Source organism: Chamaea fasciata, unplaced genomic scaffold (genome assembly GCF_029207755.1).
Source record: "Chamaea fasciata isolate MVZ Bird 193981 ecotype frontalis unplaced genomic scaffold, bChaFas1.0.hap1 SCAF_5, whole genome shotgun sequence".
In the NCBI taxonomy this organism is placed as follows: Eukaryota; Metazoa; Chordata; class Aves; order Passeriformes; family Sylviidae; genus Chamaea; species Chamaea fasciata.
Window position 1 is genome coordinate 22,055,034 of NW_027094090.1, and position 20,809 is coordinate 22,075,842.

The 20,809-nt window shown below is 35.1% G+C and overlaps 1 protein-coding gene across 10 annotated transcripts in view; it reads left to right on the forward strand.

Annotated features, from left to right (window-relative positions):
* The window catches only part of CADPS2 (calcium dependent secretion activator 2), a 285,396-nt gene that overhangs the window by 203,103 nt on the left and 61,484 nt on the right, over positions 1-20,809 (forward strand). For all 10 annotated transcript variants that reach the window (XR_010720761.1, XM_066183008.1, XM_066183000.1 and 7 more), the window contains 3 exons: positions 3,016-3,117; positions 7,198-7,261; positions 9,249-9,372. Coding sequence is in view for 9 of the 10 variants with exons in the window: in XM_066183008.1 (XP_066039105.1) it covers positions 3,016-3,117; positions 7,198-7,261; positions 9,249-9,372 (290 nt within the window). In the remaining variant the exon portion in view is untranslated. The remainder of the gene's footprint in view (positions 1-3,015; positions 3,118-7,197; positions 7,262-9,248; positions 9,373-20,809) is intronic.

Sequence of the window (20,809 nt, forward strand, 5' to 3'; positions counted from 1 at the left end):
AGTGACCTCTGCAAAATATTGCAGGTTTTAAGACCTCTAGAGATCAAAATAATTCTAGATGATGCTCCAAGCCTTAAAGGATTATATCAAGTGAGGGAAAACAGTCCATGGCAACAGGAGAACTGAAATCCATCGCCTAATCAGTCAGCTTCTCTAGGGTAAATGCTGTCAGGACAACAGTCTTGCAAGATTTTTGCAGTAAAAAATAAGTTTTAAAATTCGGGTCAACCTTTACTTTTGGTTCATAATTTAAGTGGTTTATGGTTAAACAGCTATTTTCCACCTGAATTTACTAGCTCTAGTTCATGAGGTATTTATATCAAATCTCTTCTAATATTTAAGTCTGAGTGAATTAAACAATTTGACTCTTGACCAGACACAGCATTGCATCTGTGCCAGTTAGACTGTGATCTAAGCAGATAAGACAAGCCAATCCAAATCCAATTGACTAGAGTTCTCATAAAATGGTAAACTAATATTTGTGAGAGAGAAAAGGCTACTCAGGTTTTGAGTGTTCACTGTTTCACCTAGTTCTCTAATTACAAAAAATGTTGTGAACAATAAGAAGGAAAAAGAGTGTAGAGGAAAAGAAAATTATCCATTACCTTCTTGAGAAGATGATGTTAAAATGAAAACTCTTCTTGAGACAGTCCATCACTCTTTTTTGGCTGAGTTCTTGTAAGAGAGGTCCCAGGTTGCAATATCAAACTTTAATTTGATAAGGTTTTGAATTTAAAAAAATAAAGTTCATAAAATTTGAGACAGTAGGAAAGACACATTTGTTGTTGCTTTTAATTGCAAAATAGTTGTTGCATAGTTTATGGATGACCTTAATCTTTGAAAACTAAATGACTGCGTGAGTCTTATTTTCCTTGCAGGCACAGTAATTCATAAATGAAAATAACCAGATCAAAACAGTCCTATTGATTTAATTCAGTCTTCAAAGTAAATACAGAAAAAAATATCCAGAAGATTAAATGATTTGGAATTTTAAAGTATTTATCTATTTTTAATATTTCAGCCTATCTCAGAAACAAATTCTTTTTTTCCATGGATTCTTTTCTAATTGGCAGTAGGTATATAGTCCCTAAAGCAGACAAATTATCACCAGCATGATATGTCTCAGAACTGTGTTGCAAAAATGCTTTTTTATATTCTTGTTGCAATAAAGTTTGCAACAAGAAGAAACGCAATTGTGATTTAGACTCTGTGCTATTTTCTAAAAGCATGTTTTCAAGAGATGAGTTTTTTAGTGCTATAGGTGGTAGTTTTCCAGCACCTTTTTGTGTACTCCTTCTTCTGGGACATCTGCTTCTATGTAAATATATATTTAGCAGTTCTGAAAATTTTAGTTGTTGTCAACAAGGTTCCTTGTGACAACAAACTCAGTGAAGTGACAGGTCCCTGGTACATAGTGATCCTAGCCTTAGTGCAGGATGACAGATATGACATCCTACTGGCTCACCTTTTTCACTTACTGTTATCTGGACCCCTAGGTCTTTCCTGACATATATATGACATGCCCCAGCGAGGCTTAATATGACAGAACTATTTACTTTATCAGTCCAGTGTGCAATCTCTCCTGACAATGAAATCAGACAGTGCAATTTACTTAAATTTGAGCTCATTCCATTTGTCAGAAGGCTGAGGTAAAGTATCCTGGCATCCATCAAAAGAGAGAAGATAAGTTTTTTGCTCTTTCACATCAAATTTATGGAACGGTGTATTGATGTGCCTGACTACTCCCATCCCCACCATATCTGATTTTTTATTGTTGTCTTCACAATAATTTAAGGAAATCAGGCATTCTTTCCACCTTGACTTGACAGGTCACAAGTATAAGTGATATAAACAGTGAGAGAACTGTTTATGTCATGACCAGGTAGGAACTTATCCCTCCTAGATTTAAGTATAGTGCAGAAAGTTGAAGTAACAATTTAGGAAAAAGATGCTCATAGAATCCTAGAATGATTCTTGGAACATTCAGAATGTTCCAAGAAAGAATATTGTCTTTCTGTATATCATTTTACTACCATTTTCTCAGTTCTAGAAACACTGAGATAGTTTCGGAGGCTCTGGAGAAGATACAGGGCAGATCCACACATAGCGTCAGGTTAAGAAACTCAGGTGAGAAGCAGTAGCTGGTTTGTTACATTGGAGCTGGGAGTTAGGAAAGTAACAGGAACATTTCAGATACTTCGTTTTAAAGTGTGCTGTATGTGGGGAAGTTGTGACTTCATGGCAAAAAAAAAATTGGAAACTTTCTTTAAGTTTTTTTACTTTTGTCATCATTTTAACATAAATACATTAGTAACACCTTTAGGCTAGGACTTTAGACCAAGTTTATGTTTAACATACTAACTGTAACCTTATTTTTAATTATTGTGACTTAAATTTGATGTTTAAAAAATGCCAGTGCTTTTGTTTTTTAAAGACATTTTAGTTGCATCTTTAATGCGGCACCATTATGGAAGTCTTGATTACATTATGCTAGTTGTCAATATAGGATGGGGAATCAAGCTCTGTCTTCACTATGCAGGATTCCTAGCTCTTGCCTGCTGTGGCTTTTCTCGGTGTAGTTTCCCTCCCACCTTTATTTTAAAATCACTTTTAGCTATATTGTGCCTCTAGGAAAATAAACAAGATTCAAGGAGATGAAATTTAAGAAGATTTGAGTAGTCCTCTCTACTGTGACAATAGAACTAATTTTCTTGAGAGAAGATACTGTCTTTTGAAAGGAATAGGGAGAATTATGTGCTAACTTGTGTTCATATTGAGATAACGTAGAAATTTAGGACTTGAATTCAAAAGTTCAGCTTCAAAGCTAAATTCTTTGTCCAGTTGCAGCTTGTTCTTTAACTATTCACAAGTGACTGTTTATCCTTTGAGGCAATGAGAAAAAGGAAAGGGGAGTTAACACTCGCGTTAAATGAAAACTTTAGAAATAAAGATCATTGTCCAAAGACAAATCAGCATGAAAAGATATCAACAGTTATTAAATATTTAATATTACAGGCCAGATGGAATTGGAACAGTATCTGTGGAAGAGAAAGAAAGGTTTGAGGAAATCAAGGACAGACTTTCCTCCCTTTTAGAAAACCAAATAAGCCATTTCAGGTGAGTATATAATTTATTCAATGAATGCCACATTTTTTCTGGAAGAATTTTCTCATGGTGTTTAATTTTGGTCTTCAATGTGAAGTGAAAATAAAATGGTCTGCTTGCAAAGGAATAGCTTAAATATGGAATAATTTATTTACACAAGTGGTTGTACTTGAAATTTATTAGCGAAATGTGTGAATTGATATATCTGCTAGAAAAGATTATGCAAGAATAGGCCTTGATTTTGTTGATTTTTTTAAAGTCCAAGCTTTGTGCAACTGTAACCAAGAAAATTCTCTGAATGAAAATGACTGTGCCATAACTATTTCTGGATTACTGTAGATCTGAAAAATCATACGAGTAGAGAACATCTTTGATAGCTGGCAGCTAAATCTTTTCTTGATATCTTATGTACTTTTCTTGGTTTCATGATACACTTATCTTTCTTAAGTTAAGGGTCTTCATGCTCAGTAAAGAGTTTGTCATAGTAAGGACTGTCAATATCAGCAGAAGGTGTTTAAATTAGTACAAGAAACAGAGGAAACATGGGATTTCCTGCTATTTTGTAGCAATTGATGGTTTATGAAACTTAGTATAAAAATTGCAGGTAGACCACCAAACCTGTTACTTTGACATGCTAAGCCAACCTATCTGCCACTATTCTGTCAATCTAATCCTTTTAAACTGTATGTATAGAATTTTTTGTCTCTGTATCACATCATAACAGCCAGTCCCAAAGTTTAAATAGTTCTATCTGGAGCAGAACTTTTGTTTAGCAGGGTTGACTATGAGTTTGTTAAATGTCTCTCTGGTTTGATGAGGTAAATCTCTAATATTCAGTGGCATCATAGGTCATGGGGGATTTTTTTGAGCATAGAGGACATAGCAGCCCTTCACTTGGGACTTCATATCCATATTAAACTAAAGAGAGGTAGAGTTCTCCTTGGAGAGTATTCCTTTTGGGGAAAAACAACAGTCTTTCCTTTCTTCTTTCCTCCTTTCTATGGGAATAAAGAGCTCTTCCAAGAGAAATGATACAGAGTGCTCCCTACTTTAAGGCCTTCACCTGCATGTGACTAATTACAAAATGGAAAATAAAGTCTAAATGATCTTTTGAGTTGGAACAAATAAAAATCCCCATCATGTCTGCTAACTTACTCTTTAGTTATGTTGATGAGCTTGGGCTGCAACAGTGATCATAGAATCTTTCTGCCGCAGTCTTGGTGGATTTCGAGCAAATTTAAACAGCATTAGAAATTCCTCCTTGAGAGCAATTAAATATATCATTCAAACATGAATTACTTCATCCTTCATAGGACTCTAAGGTTTGCCTTCAAATCCTATTTAATCAATACAGACAAACTGTGCTCTGCCAGGTGAGGAGTAATTACTATTTCTTACTGTGAACAAATAATAGAAATAAAATTTAAAAATAGGTGAAATGTCTGGATTTAAGCAAGGATACTGGCATAATACTGGAAGAAAGAAAAAAGATAGTGCCTTAGAACCTGAATTTACAAAGCATATAAATTCACAATATAGGACATCCTGACAAAGCATTGGAAGTAATATTTTAAATAAAACCTTGACTCAAGACATGTATAATGATCACAGCTGTCGATTAACAAATAATAACCTTGGCTGTCAGATTGCTTTTTTCTTGGGAAAACATGATATTAAGACAACTGCATATTTCAGTCCTTCAAAATTGTTATGATAACTGTGAAATACAGAATATTTGGAAAAATATATTCAACAGTGAGGATTTATACAGAGTATGCACGGAATTTCTCTGCTTTGGCCTTACTGTCCTTGAATGCCATGTGTTCCTTGTCGTCAGGTAGTCCCACCATCTCCCAGGCTGGCTTGTTGCTTCCACTGTCCCTTTTTATTGTCAGTTTGGGCATCCATGCTGTTTATGTGTTGTATTTCCTAGAATATTTCAGAGACTTTCATGCCCTCCATGTTCAGATATGTTTTATCATTTTTAACTGCCAGATTCTCTACAGTAACTTCTTTATCTTTCTCAGAGAATCGCAGAGATGGTGTTGGATTGTTTGTTACCACTTTTGTTTCTTAATTGTGGCATGCGTTTGACTCCTACTTTTTTGGATTTTACCTTAGGCTGCTTGTCGGTTTCTTACTTTATTTTGATTGCATTTTTAAAGTTTTTGCATTTGTTTTTCAAGTTCTTCATTTTTGTCATAGATCCCATTCTTGAAACTGCATATATGTCTACTAAATGTACATGTATTGAAATTTTTGGTGTGTTCTCTTTTGCTACATTATTCAATTTCATTATCTTATGATTATTACTACAGAGCACCTCTTCTGCTCCGCACCTCTCAAACTATGTCTTCTTCACATTTGAGATCAAATACAGAATAAGATCTTTTTTTGTGGGTCTTAAATTAGCTGTTGAAGGAAGCAATTCAAACCTGTGTCCCAAAATATTGTTATTATACCTTGTCCTAATGAGATATCAGTCAAGTGAATATGCCTAGAGTTGAAGTCTTGAATTTGCAGCTCCTCTAATCTCACTTAACATTTTATAAACTCACTGATCATTGTAACTAGGGGATCAGTGGTACAGACTTTCAAGGATTGTCAGCACTTTTTTTTTCTCTGCAATATGTTGATACTTTTCTAAGCTTTGCCTTCTCTCCACTGCTTAGTATTGTGTGCACTGGTCAGCTGTCATGGGCAGTTTAACTGAGGAGTGCATGTCTCTTCCTGCCTTTCAGAGCATCTCTGAACATTTGCTGTGTCCACCTAGGTGACTAGGTCACACCCATCTGAAAAAGACACTCTCCCTTGCCTGCCAACTGACCTGCAGCCTCCAGTTTTAATACTCCCCCATTTTAATTTTCATTTTCACTGCTGTCAGCCTGGTTCCATTATGCAGTCAGCCCATCCTGTGCTAGTGGCTGTCATCTAAAGTAGTTCTTAAGGCACTTACACCTTTCCTCTCTGTCACCCTGTCTACCCACTGAGACTTCAGATCTCTGCAAGCCTCTCAGGCATCAAATGTGGAAGAGACAATATTTCTGAGAAAGCTATCAGGAAGGTCTTGGGCTTTAACCTCTTCCCTGGCTGTGTGAATTTTATCTCTGGAGTCTTTATAGAGCTAGAAGCAAATATTTATAACATTTCTTCTCACTGCAGGAAATCCTGTTTTAACCTCATTTATAAGGCTTTATTTTGGCTGACCAAAATGTAGATCTAAAATTCATTGGTCTGAATCCTTTTATCATTAGAAAAGATTTGACTACTGGGAAACATTAGAATAGGAGGCTACCATTCTCAGTGAGTAATAACAGGGAAAAAAAATAATCTCAGCAAATTAAAAAATCCTTTTTCCAATTGGGGATATCCCAGTAAGATTTTATAGACAGGATTAAGAGAGGTTACAGTTGCCTGAGCATTGTATTCTCATTGACCCGCTATATTGCATCATTCAGCAGACAAAAATAAAGCTATGAATGCAATCACTTTTTAATTTATATAATTTTAGGAGTGGGCATGGATAAAGTTGTAGCTGATAAAATTTAAGATTAGAGCTTTTCCAAGGTATTTTTAATATAATAGAAAAAATATGAAATATCTGCCAGCATTTATATCTCTAAAATTTAAAATATCTGACATTTTATCCTTGTCTTAATCCAATTTTAAAATAAAATACAATATACAGAATGCTGCTTCACAGGTTCAGTAGCAGCCATGGCTACATGAGAAATAGTAGCTCTTTCCAGGAAGATGACAATTAAACTCATCAGAGGCCTTTAAATATCCTTCATAGTTGATAATTTGGACATTTTAGGGGTTTTTCTGCACCTAGGCCTAAAATGCTGGCAGGCTGATACTGCTGTGATAAGTATGTACTCCATGGTAGACTACTGAAAAGGTTTTCTGCTTTTATTAGTACTTCGGGTACGGGAGCCTTCTGTGAATATAATTTAATGCAAGTTGTATGCAGATACATCTTAAAGTAAATTAGTAAAGCAGCTTTTATAGTTCAAATAACTTTATATTCCTCTTTTTTTTTTCTCCTTTTCTTTTCTTTTCCTTTTTTTTTTTTTATTTTTACTTTTTAAGATACTGTTTCCCTTTTGGACGTCCTGAAGGAGCTTTAAAAGCCACACTTTCATTACTTGAAAGGGTAAGTTTGAGAACATATTTTAAGTTCTGTGTGACTGCTGAGCATGCATTTTTCTTTTGCATTCAAGTTGCTAAAAGCAGACTCATATCTTCTCAGGTGTTTTACTGTTGGTTTTAACTGCTTACTGGAATGATGGTTGGTTTTGGTTTTCTCTCATTTTCACAGAGGCAAACAGCTGTTTTCTGTAGGGTTTATTTACTGGACTTTGACTTCAAGCCACTGAATTGTAGTCAGTGACTCTGTTCCTTTTTTTATTCAACAATTATCCAGCATTGCCTCTGAAGTAGTACAAGTCTACTCTACAGCCCTCCTTTCCTGCAATTTATGCCTTCTATGCTATTGTCAATTCTCATATGCAATATTAAAAAACTTCTCTGTAATTCAAGTAATATTCTATAAATGTATAATCTGAGTCAATTTAAGAAGCAAAAGCTATACACAGCAAATCTGACATGGGCAGCTATAAATGTAAACTCCTCCTGCCCAGCAAATCTTTTTGTATTGACTGGAAAAGAGAATACTTCATAATGATAAAAACATCTCAGTCATCTCTGTGGAAAAAGGACTTTAAATTCCAGCAGAGATTCCAAAAGAGCTGTATCAGCAGGAGTCTGATACAAAAAAAAGCTTAGGTCCCAGGCTGTGTTGCTTTGCCAAAATCTGAGATGTTTGGTCCTGGCAAATATTAGTTGTTCTGCAGTGCAGAACACTTCATGGATATTCTCTCCTAGAAAACCTCTGCCATGTTCAGAAAACACATAGGGAGTCTAGGTTTATATGTTTTATTTCACTTACCATCTCAGTGATTGTAGTGCTGTGTAGGTTCCTTTGTGCTTTTTGAAACATCCACGTCTCCCCATTCCTGCTGTCACAAATGGTAATGGTGCTCTAACTGCTGCTCAAGCAGCACTGCTGTCAGTCTTGACTGGGAACAAATGTGCTTTCCTACATTTGTGGATGCAGAATGGGTTAGAGTAATTTTATATTACCTGTCTTTGGAAATTTTGAAAAAAAAATCAGACTAAGAACAAAAGGTTTTGAATACTGTAAATTCACTTGTTGCTAACACAGAAGTTATTAATTTTAAAAAAGCAAGTAAACACAGATAGATAAGTCATATTTGCGTGCAGATATTCTAGAAGTCTGCTTTTCAGCAGTGTCTTCTTAATAGCTTCTCTGTTGCTAAACCTGTTTCTTTTCTACCACATCCTTCCCCAGACTGTATCTCTTACTCCCTCCTTTTAACAGTAGCTTTTAGATATATAAGGGTGTAGCTTGTCCAGGGATCCACTTGAGAAGCATTTTTTTAAGGTCGTGAGTTATCTGAAATTTTATTATTTACGTGAAAATTTGATATAATATTGAGTTCTGTTTACACTTACCTGTTGAAAGTTAATGGAGTAAAAGTAAAATGTAAAGTAAAAATGTAAGCAAATTATCAATTTCTTTTTTTAATATAGTAATCCAGAGTATGGTATGTTGCGTTCATATAAAGAGGTATGGATTCTTGGTTTACCTCACTTGCCTTAGGTGAGGTAACAACTCACACATTTTGAAAACATTCATATGGACTGTTCTTCTACTTGTCCATAATAAAATATTCTGCTGGAAGTTCAATGTTTTCCCTGCCCACTATATAGAAAACATTTGTTTCACAGCAAGGACATGTTGAATTTGAATAACTTTACCCTGTTGAAGAGTCCATCGTTCTACAATGGTGAAAGCTTTTCCACAGGTGAGAATCAAGCCAATTTCCACAGACACATTTTTAGTGGTAACCATGGTCCAGCCCATCCATGGAATGCTCTCGTTCTCCTGGTCTCGATGTCACCCAAAGACTGACTGGCATGCTGCAAGAAGCCAAACAGGAGGGATAAATACCATACAGACAGTCAAATCAGTGTAGTAACTTTAGGATACTTTTATCCTTTTCCTGTGGGGTTTGGGTAATAATTGTAATGAAGTGGTATAATTGTCTCTGACACAGGTTTTAATGAAAGATATTGCCACTCCCATACCAGCAGAAGAGGTGAAGAAGGTGGTTAGAAAATGTCTGGAGAAGGCTGCCTTGATCAATTACACTCGACTTACAGAATATGCCAAAATAGAAGGTTAGTACAGCAATCAACTGCCGAAGTGGCTGTAAAAGCCAACAATGCCTATTAACTGCATATTCCATGAGCAGCCTTTTCCCTCTCCAGAACAAACCCCTTCCACAGCAAGGGGAAATGTCTCATTAAAATCTCAGCTGGTGAACTGTGGAGCTTTTTCCTATTCATTGCTTTAATATGCCTCCTGGGACCCTGTTTGAATGAAAGACTAGGACTTCCTAATTTAAGTTGCCCTTTGTTCTTACTTTTGAGTTCTTCATAAATTTAAGAGGTTGTTCATAGTTTATTTTATTTCTCTAGCTATTTCTAGTGATTAAACTACTGACAGGAAATTTTTTCCTTAACAGCTGTGTTGCTGCCTTGAAATTTGAAAACTGTGTATAGATTCTTTTCTGAAGTATTTATAAGGCAGACAAATAGATGAATTCTGTTAATTTTTGCTGCTGTGTTATCAGATGTGTAATAATAATTTGATTATTAAAACCTTAATTACATCCTGACTGAATTAATTCAGGGGGAAAAATACTAGATTTGAAGGTAATCAGGAGTTTTATTAAAGTTTGGTATGTTCTATAAATTATATAATGAAATTAACAAAAATTTTGCTAAAAATAATGGCCCGGATGCAGAATGCGATTTTACTATTTGTAAACCTAATGTAGAACATAAAAGGAAGTCAGAATAGTCAAATGCCTTGTCAAGACAGACCTTTATTCTCCATAAAGTACAAAAAGCTAGAGATACTCCTGTCCAGATGTATTCAAGATCAGAAAACTGTATGCACTGCATTTTTGGAACTAGAGTGAATCTCAGGAAAATATTGAAATTTTAAAAAATACAATTATGCATATTTATTTTTTTAATAGCATGTATTTCTAGCAATATACCAGAAGAAACAGAGCTAGCTTAGAAGCAAATTGAAGAGGTCTCATATATTCAGCCATATTATAAAGCCAACTTTTTTCCCATTTTTTATCTCTGCTCAAATTCTCTGAAAAACATGAGTTAACCGATCTCACAAGTGATTAACAAAAGATCCATCTCATCACTATAGCAACCAGTATTATATCATGGAAGTAACAACATGAAACCATCCTAGTAACCAGTTTATCATAATTAATTATGATATCATGTTGTGTTAAAGAAAAAAGGATGAATATTAAATCTATTCTGAATAAATGAAAAGGGAAAAAAATTTCCTTAGTTTTTATATTTTTATATTTCTGAATTCGTAAAGGGAAATGTTCAGTATTTAAGTCATGTATCAAACCTGTTGAAACAATGAGTATAAAAATGGAAACATTTTTATAATATGACAAAAGCTTGAAAAAGATACCTAAACACACTGACAATAAAATGGATTGGAAAGTTTTTTCTGTGGTGTAAATGCATCATTTCCCAAGATTTTTTACTGTGTCCTAGAGAATCGTGGGGCTTCCCTGAAATAGCAAAGTTTGCACTTTAGGATATTCATGCTGTTAACACTGAGGAAGCTGGAACAGCACATGAAACTGACTCCCATATTTCAACTTTTCTTTTTTGGATTTATTGCCTTTAGGTTGGAACGCAACTAGATTTATTTAAGTAGTTGTACATGCATGTAGTTGTAAACTCAAAGCACAATACATCATTGCATATATAAAGAGAAATAGGTGAAGTACTTTTCTGAGAATAAAGTACTGTTGAAAGTGAAGGACTCCAGCATCATAACATCAGATAATTCAGTGCATGGGATTTCAGTAGCAATGAGACCTGTAATGGTATCTTTTGATACTCTGGTCATTACAAACATCCTACTTTTGCACCAATATAAATGTAATATTTTTCAGCAATAGGTTTCATTCTGGTTCTTTAGGTTTATAGGAGCATTATTGTATCTGTGCACTGAAGTTGCGTTCTTCTCTTGAAGGTAATTAATGTTAGTGTTTCCATTACATGCTTACACCTCAAATTGCATACAGAAAGCATAGAGTCCTTATCTTTATAATATTACTAACATCCTCATAAATGTGGCTGGGATATATTTTGGAGATTTTTGTCCTATGACTATTTCTTTTGTGGACAACATCATATTAGTAAGTCAAAATTTAAATATTACAAGATAATATCAGCTATAGACCAATAGCAAATACCTAAAAAGCAGAGATACAAAGAAGGTTCTAATACAAATAATATTCTCGTATTCTTACTTTCTTATATTCTTTTAATATCATATATATTTCTGAATTCCCAGGCACAGTATGGATGCCAGCTCAGTGCCTGAGCTTGAGATAAAGACTATATAGGGCTAGTAAATGCAAATATATTACTCAGAAACAGGAACATTTCTTCCTCACATGAAAAAACCAATCATTTGTGTGATGTACTCAAGATTTTAAGAAGCTATTAACTCCTTAGTGGTATTTATTCTTCTCTTATGAGTTTTATTTCTGAAATGATGTTTTTCTTTCCCTATTTTTTTATTTTATTTAGCAACAGCAGAAAAGGACTCAGGTGATTACTATTTGTGTGCATGTCTGCATGTATTACAGATGTAGTGTGTGGTGTTTGTTTTATTATTTTTCTTGATTTGAACAATACCAAGATACTGATCAGAACATCTGTGAATATTAAAATTAATTTTGGTGTAGTTTAATCCATGTATTCACACTGATACTTAATTATGATGTACCTATTTATTAGGAGTTTAGCTAACTTTCTGTTTTGGAATATGATGAAATTGTATTTTCTGTAAAAGGTGTAAACTAAATGATGCAGAAAAGTTTAATTTTGTTAAATTCCAAAACAGCTTGTATATTTAGAAAAATGTAATTTCACAGTCCTCTGCAAAAATTGTGTCTGTTTTGTAAAAGGATTGCTCAATTTATTAATGAAGGTCTTGCTAGGAAAACAAATCTGTACAGCTGGTTTTGCATTTCTCTGGTATGGCTTTGTTTAGTGATCTAAATCGAGTGTTTCTTTTTCTAGTTATAGCTGAGGGTTACAAGGATGGTAGTTCTTTGTGTTCCCAATTTCATGAATATGATATGGTGTATATTCTCCGATAGTACAGGGAGGGGGTTTTGAGTTCTTATATCCAAATATTTAAAAATCATCATACACCAAGCACAGCCGAAGTAGTGTTTGCAGCTGAGCAGAACTGGCTGCATAGAAGTGTGAGGGACTGTGCATATCTATACTGTGAAATAGAGCTGTGCACTGCTTTGTCTTACCTGACATGCACAGCCAAAGGAAGATGGGTTGTGGTGCTTTGTGTGGTCGCAAACAATATCAACCACAGTTATGGGAAGCGGCATTGAGCTGGTAGTACTCTTGCAATGAACTACTTATCCATCTGGAAAGACAGACTGGTGTGATGACTATAAAGCTGCATGAATGTAGTTCAAAGAGGAGCTCCTTGCCAATGTGGGGCTTGAAAAATACTAGCAAATTATTAAAACTACTTTTTTTTAACAACTGTGTCCATAACTAAAGTGTCGTAAAATTCCACTGATTTCAAAGATTTACACTGTTTTTTGTTTAAAAGCATTAAATGCCCTGTAAATAGGAGATCTGTTAGGAATTTGTAAAGTAGAGAGTAGGCAATGTGCAGGTGGAATGGATATTCATGCCACAGTCTGTTAGGATGAGTTGATGGGAGCTCACATTGCTCAGATGATTGCTGACCCCTCCAACAGGGAAAGGTTCCTTAGGCAGGGGCCTCTGAGTGCTCTGAAGGTCCTTCAACAGTCTCTCTGTGAAAGGCCAATCTGACATCATCAAACACAAAACACCCTAAAGACAGTTTCCCTTCTAGGTAAGATACCTAAATATTCCATTCAATATTTTTTATGCTTCTAGGTACTAAAGAAAATATCTATTGAAATTAGAAATCCAGAAGCAATTAATTGAAATTAATTGAAAATAATTTCTGAAATTTTAGAGTTCTTTCCTTTCACCTTTGCACTCTACAACCTTGCCTGTGCACTTTTACACAATGCATACACGTTTATGCAGTGTATACACTTTTATACAATGCGTATCGCCTCAAGTAAAAGTCTTCCTTGTTGCACACACTCGCTAATCTGAGTTTTTCTCTGGCCTTTTATGTGGGAAACTCAAAACCATTAAGCATAAACAGATGACATAGTAACAGGTACAGAAATAAATAAATAAATAAAAGAGAAAAAATTACTGTACCTCATTTCAGTCATTTTACATTAGGTTTCTCCATGCTTTGAAAGAAATCCATGCCCTTCTTAAGACAGGATAGTGAAGTTGTCCCTTAAATGACCTGGCAGATAACTAGATTAGAGAATGGATGAGAGGAAAGCCTATCACGTACAGTGATTCACTGTGTGAGTTAGCTGAAGCTAGAGGTTTGTAGGCTGTGTTTGTAATTTAGTTTCTTAATTAAATACCAGTTCTGACTAAAAATGCAACTGAAAATTAATCAAAAACTCATAAAAAATCATTTTCTTGAGAGGAGTAGATAGACTGTGTCCACTGGAATTTTGTGTAGCATTGAACACATTTCTCTGATGCAAAAGACTAAGCCACTGAGACGAATCCCAGTACAATGACATTTTAGGGCCCAGTCCTGTTCCTGTTGTTGTCTCTAGCTGGATTCCTACAGGTTTCCTAATGAGCTTGATGTACAATCGCTTAGCCCTAATACCATATATTGTACTTTTGTGGAAAATAGGAAAAAACTATGTCTAGATAATTGTTATTTACCCTTTAACTTGTGCACTCTATACTGATAACAAATCTTGAATTTCAGGAGTGTCCTTGTTAGGTAATACAGAGGTGAATATGCAAATTCTTCATGCTGTGAGAACCCTTTCTGAGCAGTGTGGTTGCCAGGTTCCCAGGTCTATTCCCCAAGTGCTCTCATTTTCACAGTCTCAATTGAACAAGACTCTGAATGTTTTCCCAAAGACAGTGGTTACTTTCTTAATGGCAAACATGGTGGTACAAGCAGCACTTTCATCAACAATATTTATTTACAGTCAGGATGACATTTTATTGAGCATCCCCCGTGGTTGTACTGTTAAGGATATAGAATAGACTTTTTTAACAAAAATTGCATTTGCTGAGGCAATTATACAGGGTTCAGCATGTCACTCCATACTACATGTATAGCTGAATTCTCATGGAGTAGCTAATCTGCTCAGTCAGTATAATTACCATTATGAAGAGAATAGCAAGAAGTCTACTGTCATAATTTTGAACTATATCTAAGAACTCTCGTATAATGCCCTGGTAGTTTTCAGAAAATGTTTATAATTTTTCAAGGATGTGAATCACAGCATCAATACATGAAAATCTCTTTTTAAGTATGACCCATTTTCATTTCAGCATATGCTGCCTTTGAGACTTCACCACCTTAAAGTACTTTTTAAATCATTTTGTTTATGGCACGTATTCCTGTCTTATTCAGTATTTAACTTACATTAACTCCTCCTATAGATAATGTTGAACATAAATGGACCTGCCAGATTCTGAGGCCAGACACAAACAGCATTCTTCACATGCATTTTGCATGCTTCCTATGAAGAGCCCATAGAAATTTGCATGGCTCCATCACCTGTTTTCTCTCCTTCAAAAAAGATGGCCTTCCTTACACAGACTTCGTATTTTTTTCTTAGGTTTTATACACATCCATACACACAAAGTAATAAAATGCCTTATTTATGCCTTCTTAGAAATTAATTTTTCTCCCTACTAAATTTATTAATCTGAATGGCTGAGGACTAATTAATTCTGCTACTTTTTTGCCTGAGAAAAGACAGGAACTTACACATAAATACATTTTTCAGCACAGGAGCATTACCCTGCTGTGCAGATATAACAGGGATTAAAGTGGTAAATGTCTGTAAAGCAAACAGGGCAGTCAGTATCTGTCATTGTCTATGCATATTAATTTCTGAGGCAATAGACAGATTGTGAAGATTTGAATTATTAGTCAGTTGTCTTTTAACTCACTATTTTTAAAAGACTGTAGTAACTCAGTATACGGGGCTCCTTCTGCCAAACAGTTTGAAAAAAAGGAATAAGAATAAATTCCATTAAAATTGGAGCAAATAGTTACTCCAGAGTGTACAATTGCTCAAATACAAATCAGATGTCATGCCAAAATTTGTTTCTATCAAAAAGACTGCCAAAGGCTGAATAAATGTTAACTCCATACAAGAGAAGGTCAGAAGAAACTCAGAAGTTTGCTGGGTTTTAAGACATCAATCATTAACATAGAAGGGTAGTATGTAAATGCCATCAAGGCTTAGAAGGATCTGTCTGGCTTAAAAAGAAGAACACTACAAACATTATTGAAGCTGAGAAGGCAAGTGGAGAGAGTCATTGTACGTGGAGAGGACTTGATTAAAGCTCTCCATGCATGTTCATTTCACTGCACAAACAAAAGTGGGTTGCACAGCAGCATAGCACCTTCTTGGTCTCTGTTGTGCAACTAAAGGGAAATGAGGATATGGCCAAACATACCTGATTTCAGTTTTTCAGAGGTCTGTAAAAGAATCCCTGGATTGTTAGGTCTGTATGCTGATACTCCTTTGTAAACATACTGACATCCTCCTTTAACAGTAGGGCTGAGTCAGTCTTTGTCACTGTGCTTCCCCTTTTCAATCTCCTGCTTCAGCCACAGGAAAGTCATTTCAAGTCCTATTTGCTGCACAGGTGTAGGTATCATCACCTTGCAGTAAAATTAGTTCCCAAATTTAAGCATGCCAACCTTGTCCTGTATCCCAAATGAGGGAGGAGTCGTTCCATCCTTCATTAGCATTTCATCATCTCCAGTTCCTCCATGCGCTATGATGCATTTTTAGATAGGAGTTTAGTACTCATCCAACCTAGTCTTTCATCACCTTGTCTCAGAGTAGCTGCCTATTCTTCACTTTTATCATTTCAGGGGTCTTTTGTTATCAAAGTTTGAATTCCACCTTCTTCAGCATTGGTGACAAGAACTGTGCAAAGTCATCCCCATGAGATACCTCGCACAGTACTAGCAGCATTGTTCTACCAGAAATATTTTATCTAATATAGTCAGGTAACATGGTTCTGATGTCTTGTGTCATGCTTGTGTCACACAGCCCTTCTGTGACAAGTTGATTCAACCCAGTCTTAGAGTTTTGATCATTTTGAGCTGACATATTCCCAGTTTATAGCAAATATTTATTGCTGCTTATGTGTCAAAATGTATTGTCCCTTCTTAAAGTATTTTATTATGTATTTCTTTAACTCTTGAAGGGTTTTTTAAATGTTTCTCCCTCGCATTCTTTGGAGTCATCAAATTCCTGTTATTGCATCTGTCTATTTGCCATGTTTTACACATTCTCATTGTGTTTCTAATATTTGTTCTAAAGTCCCTGGTGAAAATATTAAGGAAGATAAGTTGAATCTTCAAGGAATCTCTCAAGAATCCTTTTTTTGCACTTTCTCAGCACTGCTTATTCCCTTTCACTTGAGGCATCATCTTTATACCCCACACAGTTTATTTTTAAATCCTCATTTTATTCAGCTTAACTGGTAGTTTTCCCATGAGGCACAGCATCAAATACTTTAATAAAATCAGAAAAGATGAGATCTACTGAATTTCTTTTATACAAAAGTATCCTATCTAGAAAAGCACAAGTCTGGTTCAACCTTCCAAATCTGTGTTACATTTTATTCTATTTTCTGTTCATTTTATGTCCTCAATTACTAATTTCTTCAGGTTTCTTTTCAGTTAATAATTTTCAACATCTCTTTTCCCTTCCCCTTGCCTGCCAGCATTAGATTTCTTGTAATTTTTCAGTAAGGCTCTAAAATTTAGAGTCTTAAAATATTCTGGATTTTTAAAAAAACTTTTTACAAAGTCTGCATTTTCAAGTGCCATTTTTCTCTCCATGTGATCGGTGAGTTATTCATTTATTCAGTTCTCTTTATTCATAAAGCCTTGAAGTTTGGCATGTTTGTTATCTCTGAGTTTTATTCTACAGTATCAGGAAGTGCTATATTAGTTCTTTCCCCCTTTGAAGTGAAATCAGAAGTGAAGAAAAGAAGAAAATACCAACAGCTTGTGTCTGTGTTGCCAAAGTCAGAATTCAAAAAATCATATATTAAGTGCTTTGATGATCAGTTGGAAAAAAATGAGATTTTTCTTCTGCTTTAACATTTTTGATATTGTTATTTCTATGTTTTTCAAAGAGACAAGATTCCCTTTTGGGGGGGGGGGGGGGGGAGGAACCACACAACCAACCAACCAAAAACTACAACAACACTGCAAAAACCTCTGGTTGCCCCATGAAGGTAATTCCATTGAATAATATGACAAATTTTAAAACCTGGAAAATATTGTAGCATGACACAATAAAGTGGTAGGTCATGGAGTAAGAGATGCAAATTCTAACTTTATACAAATCTCATCATCTTTCTGTACTTAGATAATAATGGTAATTAATTCTATTTTTTCCCCCTAGATTTTAAAATTCTATTTAAATCATAGAAAGCAATTATGGAAAGACTGATTTCAGCTTCATAATTAAAGCTAAATTCCACTATTTCTATTAGGCTGGATTTTTTTTTTTTTCAATCAGTAAAATATAAAATGTCCTTCCAGATCTACCTCCTTAGTTTTTCATGTGGAATTAATTCTGTGAGAAATTGCACAAAAATTTAGCACAATGAAACCTAAAGCACCTGTGTGTAGATTATACCAGTTTTGGGTTAACTCTTCAGAGTCAGTTCAGGTTTAGTAACATACTAGGTTCAAGAAATCTTGCAGGTTTCAGTTGTTAAAAAGATCAAATGAATGGGCCCTGCTGGAGCAGTGTTGGCTCCATAAAGCTCAAATTATGATGTGTCTGTATTATCAATTACATTGTGTCTGCTTTACTGGTAAGCCCACCAAGGCTGTGAACTTGGGAGCTTCTCAGCATACTGGCCTTTTTTCCAATACCTCTGCCTGGAGACAGGTTGGCTTATTTGAGTCTCTGGTTCTGGACATGCTTGTTTGAAGAAAAGGGGGAAGGATGAAATACATGACAGGGAATACAAGTAAGGCATATATGCTGTGTCACTGAGAGGGAGACTGGCAGGCCAGAGACAGGAGTCTCCTAGTTGCACTGTATTCATAACCAAGAAAAAAAACAACCTCTTTAATCAGCAGATTCCTGTGCTCAGCAAATGTCAATGAGAAATTAATCACACATGTTTAACAGCTTACATGCTGGGGAGAAAATGAGAGAGGTGAATTGTGCATTTGTGTTCAAGGATAAACTCTCTTGTGGAAAGCAAGCTTAAGGTAGGTTTTAGACGCACTGTTGTTAGGTTTTAGACATCGTGATTGTCTTGAAAACGAGGACTGGAGAGAAGTTCCCTGACCTGTGTGATGCAGGAGGTGAGACTGGATGATTTGACAGTCCCTTGTGGCCCGAGGCTTCGTTGGTTCATGAAGCAGTCACTTTTTCATTTCAGTAGCAGTTCACTCAGTTAACTTAGCTCATTTAACAATATTTTCTCGGTACCTGTGTGACTCACTGGTAATGCATACTTGAGAAAGCATCCATTATTTGCAAAGCCTGGTTTGCTTTTTCATTTTGGCAGGATGTGAAGCTGGAAACAGATTATTGATAGCTTTTTCTGTTTATTTTCTAAAAGATGTCAAGCAGCATATTTACTGACTTCTGCTGCAACTTGTTAGTTTGAACAGTGTAAACACATCTTAACAACCTTTAGTAATTGTGGGAAGAAAGACATCATGGATGTAATGAAAACTGACAGCACTGATTTCCATTTCTGTAATTCCTTTATGGTTACAAAGACAAGCACAGTATTTGGCTCAGGTGTTTCGTAGGTTCTAAAACTTCCAAATAAGAATTTATTGCTACTCATATTTCATATACACTACTTGCTTAGTTTTAAAAAAAAAGTTAATATTTCATTTTTTTATTTCTCAAATTACTTCATAGCCCCTTGTGTATGTACACATGTAAATGGTGGATACCCATAAGACATATTCCCTAGAATTTGAACAGTCTTTACTTACAGAGAAAAATGGCTAGCTGGTATGGTAACTTACATATGGAAAAGAAGCTTTAGGTGAAGCTTAAGTGAAATGTAGGGAAGTCTGTATTGTGCAAAAGAAATTGCATGTACTGATTATTCTGTGAATAAGTAAACAAACAAAAAAAAACCCTTAAGAGATTAGTCCAAGGATACAGACTGAGTGTAACTCTCTGCCACCATTTCTTACAAATAAATATTCTAGGAAGATAATGATTTTTAAAATATTGTGAAAAGCTAGAAACATTAAGAGTAATTTGCATATTTTTAGCTAGAAGTAAGTAGTTTCAGTGTTAACTAGTAATTAGCCTGGTGATTTTTATGGAAACATGAAATTGGAATTGTTTCAGTCAGATATAGTCCACACTTTTAGTCATTCCTGCCATGAAATATCAATTGGAAACCTGCCATACTCAAAGTTTTTAAACTCTTTTTCCTCCTAAACATGCTAATCCTATTGAAAAAAAAAAAAACCTATTCCTGAGCATTAGTCCCACAATGACTGAAAACTTTAAAATGTCTAGTTTAAATCATATATCATGACTGATTTATTCTTCTGGCAGCATCATCTCTGAACAAAGGTAGGTCATCTCTTTCCCAAGTGTTTCTGCTTTGGGAACACTGTATTCCTACATTTCCTGTGTGTGAACATTTCTGATCCTCTCTTTCATCCTTCATTTTGTTAGGATTTTGATGCCTTTCAGACAAATATAACGAAAAAACTCTTTCCATTTCTGATCAAAATCCATCACTTCAGCACAGATGACCAGAACTGCATTTCCTTAATGCCTTGTTCAATGTAATTTGTACTTGTCCCAAAATGTATTTCTCTTCATTCTGATCTTATCAAAGTGGTGGAGCAGGATAATCTCACAGTTAGGTGGTAAATCTTTTTTCTCCTGCTCTCCCTAGTGATAATGATATCTGTTCAATAGCTATTTTTAGGCCATTTTAAGCTAATTACAAGTGTGGAATAAGTGAATTTATTCCAGTGCAAAAATGCAACATGAGCTTCAACATAATTATTAGAATTACTTTCTTAAGAATTTAGAGGAGCACTTCCAGGATATAATTTTTGAATATTTTACAGCTTATTTAGTTTCATTAGGAATGTATGCAATTATGAATGCAATTATTTTGTTTACTTGGTTAGTGGTGAGGTAAGGAAGATCAGGATGAGTTTGTAATAAAATGAGTTGTTTATGCTGAAATCAGATGTTCCAGTCATGCTCTGTATTAATATCAATGGCTTATTCCTAAGACTCATTAACATCAGTGACACTGCTAGTGATGTATATTATCTCTATGAATAGTACTTGCTGTGTGTTCAGGGAGGGGAGGACTCTGACCACTAGAAGAAAGAGCAGTTTCAGTCCAGGATAAGTCTAGAAACCACTTG